At 35.9% G+C, this 8,319-nt stretch overlaps 1 protein-coding gene across 4 annotated transcripts in view; it reads left to right on the top strand.

Moving 5' to 3' along the window:
- The window catches only part of LOC139131518 (uncharacterized), a 96,450-nt gene that overhangs the window by 12,058 nt on the left and 76,073 nt on the right, over positions 1 to 8,319 (top strand). For 3 of the 4 annotated variants that reach the window (XM_070697608.1, XM_070697609.1, XM_070697610.1), the window contains 10 exons: positions 765 to 893; positions 1,821 to 1,906; positions 2,223 to 2,422; positions 2,685 to 2,816; positions 3,194 to 3,358; positions 3,540 to 3,709; positions 3,841 to 3,996; positions 4,472 to 4,858; positions 5,291 to 5,364; positions 5,723 to 7,826. In XM_070697608.1, coding sequence (XP_070553709.1) covers positions 765 to 893; positions 1,821 to 1,906; positions 2,223 to 2,422; positions 2,685 to 2,816; positions 3,194 to 3,358; positions 3,540 to 3,709; positions 3,841 to 3,996; positions 4,472 to 4,858; positions 5,291 to 5,364; positions 5,723 to 5,958 — 1,735 coding nt within the window. In that variant the 3' untranslated portion in view covers positions 5,959 to 7,826. Of the gene's footprint in view, positions 1 to 764; positions 894 to 1,820; positions 1,907 to 2,222; positions 2,423 to 2,684; positions 2,817 to 3,193; positions 3,359 to 3,539; positions 3,710 to 3,840; positions 3,997 to 4,471; positions 4,859 to 5,290; positions 5,365 to 5,722; positions 7,827 to 8,319 lie in introns of those variants that run through there. The other variant, XR_011552140.1, reaches the window with a different exon arrangement.

Genomic DNA, 8,319 nt, shown 5'->3' with positions numbered 1-8,319 from the left:
CGAAAGCAAACTTTGCACAACATAATGTACGAGGCGAAGCATGTACACTATGGAGTGCAAAGTTTGCCTGCGTCCATTATTGGTTGAGAGGGAGTATATTATTGCTATCATTTTGCTATCATTTTATAATTTTGGCAATGCCAGTGAATTTGTAGATATAGAACATCTGTGGCCACAATTATGATAATTGGATACATTTGATTATCAGTAATAATCTGAGGGTATTACGTCACAAAATTCACTTGTGCTGACAAAGCTGTAGTATGATATAATATAATATGTAATTTGTTACCAATAAATTGTTCCAAAAATATTATATGCATTTCAAAATTTATGATCTGCTCTTTATAAATTGAATTTGTCACTAAAAATATGACTTCAGATGCTATCATTTACACCTCAGGGATCTTATAGACATAATGTATACTTACATGAAAGGCTACTACTTTTGCACAATGCATGTATCTTTACATAATAGCTAGTTTTCTTGTACCTGCAGTGTATAATATTTACATTGAGTATGACAAAATAAACAATAAATAAAAAATGAACTAATTGTTATTACTCATATATGCACACACTCATGCGCACTGTCAAAGCCATAGTTTCAAAGAAATACAGTTCTAGATACTAGTAAAATATGAACAGCTCAGTATCAAAAAATATACGCAGATGGTGCTTTACATAATGCAATGAAAAATATGTTTCTTTAGAAAGAGTCAACTTTTTAAGGTTTCATGGAAACATTTGATCTTTCCTTGTAGCCGTTATTCTGTTGGGGAAAGCTCCAGTGAGCCCCTGAATCTGTATATGACTGAAGATGGATACTTGACTGGTGATGTATATCTTAGTTTTCCACCAATCAGAGCCCTCCTTCTAGACCCCTATGACGGGTGAGTTGAGGTTAAGTTGCCTTAGAGCAGCAGTGCAATATTTTTTATTTTAATAGTCTGAGACAGTGTCTAAATAAATATTTCAGTTATTTTCAGTCAAAGTAAATTTAAAATTTCAACATCTCTAACTTTTTTTCATGCTCAAATTTTTGTATTGGCTTTAAAAAAGGCGGGTTTTATGTTCAAGAATCGACAAACAACAGAAAATAAAGGTATGCATGTATTTTCATTGAAATGACAGATTAAGAAGTCACACACCTGTATGCTAAGCATTCAAGAAATATATTATTGTCTCATACCATGACTTTGGTACATGTACCAGTATATACTCCTGTACAAGTACACAGAAATGCCCCTTGGCCTTCATGCAAAACATGATATTCAAACTCTCTATCAGTATAGTGGATGCAATTTTTGGCTGTCTTTTGGTTGCTGTGTAAGCATTTCCCACAGAACTCTACTCAAAAGAATTAAAATGTGATATTCATTACGTACGGTAGGCAGTATACACTTAAAAATTACTTTGCTCATACTTTGCTCAAGGCAACTTTTTGCCTTTCATGATGACTATTAAAAATCAAGGGTTCCTGTGCAAAGTTTGGGATGAGAGAAACAAATTACCAAAAAAATTTATCAATATTTGAAATTCAAAATGGCCACCATTCCATATGTTAACTCAAAGAGGAAAATAAAATTTACTTTCAACAAAAGCATAAAAGTTTAAACTTCATTTTCGCAAAAGGCTGAAAAATAAGTCCAAGCAGACCAGGAAAAGTCATGTAACAAATTATATTATCTAGAACTATTCCCAGAGTTGCATTCTTGAAAGACTTGACATTCTGTCCTGGCATATCTTGTGATTTCAAATTTGATTTATAGTTGCTTTTATGATGCAATACTATGCAACTATTTCTCATTTTCTATCAGGTCACTTTGTTTCCCATCATCTTCAAAGAAACAATTCTCGTTTCACTGGTTGTTGAAATCTCCAAGTCCACCAGAGCTCCCATCAGGTTTGTGCATGTTGAAATTTTTTATTGACAGGAAAAATTGGCAATGTGCCATGTCGTCTTTGCCTCTGGTCACTGTTCACTAATTCAAAGTGTACGTTTACAGTAGTTTACAGACAAAAAATTACAAAAATATTATCAATCGTCACAAGTATTTATCCTGTGGTATGTGTTGGCAGTCTCTGACTAAATTATGTAACAATAAATTTAGACAGTACATCATAGTAATCCATGTTCAAACTTGTTATCAAACTCAGTGTAAATTGATTCATTTTCTTTATGACCAACAAGCAACATATTACAATTCTCTGTCACGCAGGTCGCATAGACCACTTGCCGACACCAGTACGCGTCTACGAAGACTCAGCTGCAAGAGTTTTTGTGGACCTGATTAAACTTGACACCAAGGAGGCTGGGGCCACTGAATTGCACAACCAGGTAGCCTACCTTTGGTGGAGGGGTCCAAACAAAGTACGCAAACTCGACATAAGAAAGAAAGTTAGACTTGCTCTGAAGAAAGTGAGTATTTATTTGTCTGAAACTTGTTCAGAGAATTTGTCTTACATTTAAGTGCATGGTGCACCCTGTTATTGTTTATGATGTTTTAATATGTAAATGCAGTTCTAAACTGTGGTTATTAAACATAAATTTCTGTACACATCCTTCAGTCCAGTATGGGTACATTTACACAAACTGATTTCAACATGAATTTACATCACATAACAACTTTCAAAATGCAATTTAATGGGCTTTTAATGTTCTAAGTGGATTTTCCTTACAGGTAACAATGGAACATATTGACAAATTAAACCTGGTTCACAGGTACAAGTTGTGGAAAGTGGAAAAAATGAAGGATTCTTTAAAAGAAAGAGTTGAAAAGCACTTCAACAGTGGATGGCTGTACCACAGTTGTGTAAGTATATCATGGTAACCATGGATACAGTCAGGTGACAATGCAAGATTGGACACGGGTCCTAGATATATCGGTACGTGTATGCATCATTTCCTTTTTTCATTTGAGTGCAAAAATAAAAGAAATGTCTACTGACAAAAGTAACCTGTCCCTGCTCGGGTCAGTTATTCTCATGGCTCAAAACTTGTACCCAGGTAAATATACATGGTCCAACAAAGTATACTAGATTGGTTGATTGATTTACCCATTCATTCATCCATTCATTCAAATTCAAGCATGCAAGGTGCTGAGCTACCATTGGTAGTCCATGTAGCAACAAAGGGTATACCGGTACATGTACGTATGACACTAATTTACTCATTTGTGTTCCTCTTCAGCATATCAATGAAAGCTACCAGTGCAACTGTGGCAAGAAAACCACAAGGGCGCCCCCTTTTGTTCTGTACGTGTGTGGATTTACAAGGTTCGGAAGGGGAACAGTTGTATTGTTTTTACATCTCAGGCATGGTTATGAACCTGGCAACAACCCGGACATGTTATGCGTAAGTATTTGATGTGATTACACTCAGAGATGAGACAACACCTGTGCTATATTTGACACAAATAAACCATGTTTTAACTTCATCGTCAGACCTGTCACTTTTCTAAAACACTATCTAACAGGGGATTTTAAAGGGAACTAATTTGAAAGTACTATTACTTTGTATGCTTTTTCTCCTGTAGTTCATTAATTGTAGCAGCCCAGATACATTCCTCAATCCAAAAATACACTGCCTGCCATCAGCCAACACCCAATGGGATATAAGTAGCTGCTTTCCCAGCATGCACTGTCGTCAGTCCCCGAATCGGGAATGTTCGTATTTTGTGATAAGAACAGCAATGCAGTCAATATGGTAGGTGAATTTTCATACACAATTTTATCATGATTTTTTCATGATGGATAAGATGATTTTCATCTATTCTCATTTTGTTCATTCATGCTTTTCACAGACTTAGATTTTTTTTTTTTATTTTGCAACTGAAGGCCGCGGACATCAACAGCAATAACCCAGACTATATTTGATGAAGATGGAGAAATCATAAGAGCTATGGAAAAAGATACTGACCCCTCATTGTTTGATCACCACTTTGTTGGTGGGTTCCAACATTATCTCTACAGGGTAGACAGTGCCAAGACAAGGCAAGTATGTGGTTGTAGCGTTGAGTCAGAGGACTTCAGATTCCTTTTTGCCATACATTAGTTGATCCAGCTAGCACAATACCCAAAAAGGAAAGTATTACGATCCAGTTTATGTCACAGTCACCTGTAAAAAATTGTTTATCCATATATTTGAGTAACAACATTTTTTATTTTATGTCAGTTTGCAAGTTAGATTATTCATGATTTGTGCTCCTAAGGTGTCTGCAACTATATCTCCTTTGTCATTTTAAATCCAAAAACCCAAAATTAAAACACTGAATTTATGTTCAGCTCCTGAATCATTAATTTTAAATTAATTAAATTAAATGAAGATGATTTTTCTTGTCAAAATGTTCTCATAATGTAAGGAATGTTTTTATCAAAACCAACGCAAGTGTTTTGCATATGATACATTTAGACTTCAAGCTTTACATGGTGGATATATTTTGTACTGAAACTTTTTTGCATACTATAGGTTATTGGTAGAAAATGTTCAGGACCAGTACAGCTGTGCCTGGCATCTCTGTAAACTTGTTCCAAACGCAACCATTGACAGCGTCACAGTTGTATGCAACACTCTCCTAATCAAGACATCATCCAATCACGTGCTGGCCATCGATGCTAAAACACTGCAGCACTTACCTGTGACTGCTGATGATGATGCCGAGAGTAAGACAGCGCCCTCTAGTGGTGGTATCTTTGCCACTGAGGACGAGATCAGGCAGTGTGAGGTAATGGCCTATAAAGATTGCATGACTCTACTGAGCCACTGCAGAACTACTGTTAGAAGATTCCTCCTCAACATTGAAACATCTCATTCCAATCACCTGATTCTGCTTGAAAGATCAGCCAACGATGAAAGGTAAGTGTGCATTTCATGATTCTACCAGTACATGTATTATTAACTATTCTCGGCAATTGATCTTGTAAAATTTATTTCTTCTGTTCTCAGTACAACAGATACCAACTGTTCTCCCATATTTTCCTTCTCTGTTTGGAAATATCATTTTTTGTAGAATAATTGGAAAACGTAAATTTTGAAATGTACAAATTATGATGTGCTCAGTACTACATTATGTGCACATGTAGACATACAAAGTTTTCACCCTTGGATAATCATAATTGTTTAACTGTACATAAGTGTTACTATAAAATGTTTTGATTGTTTCACCAAACTTTTGAGTGATGTTTAATCTCTGTAGAGTCACAGGGAACTGTGTCAGTGTTTCAGATTTTCTACATGAAATTTATGTAAGTGCATCCCTGTTCATGGTGTGTCTGTTTTCTCTGTTAGAGATAAACTATCCGTGTTGTGTGAGGTCAAAGTGCCTGGAAGACCAACAGAAGCCAATTATGTCAGCCAAGATGGTAATTTTCTCTATTTTGTGTTACAAATGCGTAGCCGTGCATGTTCATTGTCAGGTCAGGATCAAGGCCTACAGAACCTATGAGCATTTAGCAATTCTATCAGAAAACACCACATGAACTAAACATATCCTGTCAATGGAAATGAGCATTGATAGTCCTTCCAATAACAATCAAAAGAAAATGTTTTCTATAATTCTTGAATTTAACATTCACTTTTTACCTTCCTGCATCAAGTTTTTACGTTGATTTTTTATTTTTCAAGAGAAGTAGGAATCTTGACATTACAATTGTTGACAATTTTGATCAATGCATTCTCCATGACTACTGAAGTTTTTCTGGTTCTTCTTGGATTTGATAGCTGGCTTTGTAGTCGTTGCCACACTTAACCATCCAGACGACAAGCCGTACAGAGACCACCTGTACTGGTACAGCACCCGTGGTGAACTGAGGGGTGTGTTGCCGTTCCTTGGGAAGGGACCCCACAGCTTGTACAGCGTCTACCTATCGGGCGATGAGAACCAAGCTGAGACTGAGGGATGGTATCTCTACTTCACAGATGGACACGGTGCAATTTGTGCTGCCAAGCTCAGTTGAAACCTTGACATTAACATGGTTGCATGTGTGACAATCAAGCATTCTCAGGATGACAGTTGACCTCTAACAATGGCACTGTGGTTCTGTGAGGTTTGAATGAGTGTCATGGTCAAAGAGATAATGGATAATGGTAGAAGCCCTGACTCAACGATTGCAATGTGCATCCTCTGAAGAGAAAATTTTATTCAACATTTTGCTCTCAAAACAGAAAGATAACGTGATATAGTGACCTCACAGTGTCCACAAGGCTAACGATAGGTAGTGTAAATTGGCTTGTACAGTCTTGTCCGAAACTAAATGGAAATTGATCATCTGCAAAGACTTTGGCAATTTGCCAAAATCTGTTGTAGAAATTTGAATCACCTTGCAGATGTTGTGTCCCAGTGAGTATGTAGCGGTCATTTCTTATGCTTCCCAACATCTTGGAGAATGCGATGATGAGCACTGTGAAATCTCAAGTAGAGGAGGAATCTTAATAAATGAAAAACAAAAGTGAATATTGGAAACTCACATGTATTTAGAAGGAATGTTTATTTCAACGTATTGTTCTTTTTTATGCAGCAGTGTTTTTTTAATGAGCTACTCTTGGACACTTTAAAAATGTTTTATACAGTGCTTTCAAAGAATTTGCAAGTGGAAAGTTTGTTCCTCAGAAATCAAAATGAGAAGACACATTTAAAACTTCTAAGGGCAGCAAGTGTTTGTCTCACTGTTGACAGAGCTGGGCAAATACTTTGTCTTCCACTGTAATGAGTTTATATCATCCAAACTTCACGCTTTGGAAATTTTCACGTTATAAATGTGTAAAAGGTATGTACTTATCTTGGTAAATGTAGAGCATTCTCCATCGATAACAGGATTCTCATGGCGTGATTTCACGCTATCTTTATTCACCTTGAAATAACACTTCTGCAATCAACTTGACTTATCATGACATTTGCAGCCCATAAGTCTCCTATACATAGTTCAGTTTTCTGTTTTAATGCACAGTGGCATTTATGGAGTGTGTAAAACCTTACAGGTGAGGAAATATCCTACTCCAAATTGCACTCATCCTAGGTGATAGAAATTTAAGCCTTAGTTGAATGAACAATTTCTTTCATCAAAGCCAATTGTGCGCAATTTACTAGACATTAGCACACTGCAGATTTGCAGCTGTAGAAATTTTGAAAAACTTGCATCGTTTCTGGATCAAACTAGTGGAGGGCAAAGAGACCTATTGTCAGCTTTTACCATATGTATATCCTTCTCTTGTTCTTTGAAAACTCTCAAAGAACTGTATTGTTAGCTTTATATGATTAGTCAAGCTTGGTATCTTTTCAAACCATGAAAGTACTGCAAGACTCTTTCTCATTTTGTGTTCATGTTGAAGTCACAGTCACTCTGATACACTCAGCCAGTGATAAATCATCAGAGAGCTGTTGTGGTCAATTACGTTTTATTGTTGAAAAGTAGCAGAATGTTCCAGTCCCCCTCATTTTCATCCATCCACATTGGACCAAAGACATCCTTTCTTTCTGACCATTGGGCTTCCAGATATGGATACAACATGAATGTGTATGCAAATATTTATGATTTAGTAATATGTGTATGAAAAGTGTGTTTAGACAAATACTGAGCAAATTTATTATAGAGATGACTTTATTTTCTGTAAATATTTCTAAACTTGTACAAGTCGCTATAAAATATTTCTGCAGATTTGTACATATCTTGTTTATACAACTGTTGTTTCACATGTGTTCAGTAAAGGTATATCAATTTTATAGAGAAGTATCTCTCCATAACTTCTTCATTTCATTGCGATGTACACGTATTGATGTGGTTTCTGTACAAAACAAATAAAAGGAAAAGAAAACATAGGGCCAAAGTCCCTGAAGCTACTATAGACATGGATACAAAATTAAGTATTTCCTGACTGTATGAAATTATCTCACCAAGGTCATCCTAGGGACTTGTAAACCAAATATTAAAGCTGTCTGACCAGCGGTTTTGAAAGAACAAGCAACTCAACAGTTGACAGAGCTATGCTGTGTTATGTAGAGAATAACCTTTTGTGACAAATGTATTGATGAAGAAGGTGGATATCTTTGATTAACATTGTAAGTGAGTTCTGTTGAATAAGTTGAGACTGTACATACTCAGAGAAAGCACACTGAAGAGACAAATGATTGAAACTTAAGAAGTTCAAGGTCATCAAAAGCATTATAAGGAATCATGTAACTTTCATTGCACTGTTTACACAGATTGCATAATTGCTATAAATAGCACATGAGTAATCTTACAGCCCAGCTTTACCATAAAAACCCTATCACTTTGACCACTCTTTTAATTGACCACTCTATTTTTTTCCTCAAAAAGTAA

Source organism: Ptychodera flava, chromosome 4 (genome assembly GCF_041260155.1).
Source record: "Ptychodera flava strain L36383 chromosome 4, AS_Pfla_20210202, whole genome shotgun sequence".
Taxonomy (NCBI): Eukaryota; Metazoa; Hemichordata; class Enteropneusta; family Ptychoderidae; genus Ptychodera; species Ptychodera flava.
Note: the sequence above shows the minus strand (reverse complement) of the source record. Positions and strands in the feature narration are given on the sequence as shown.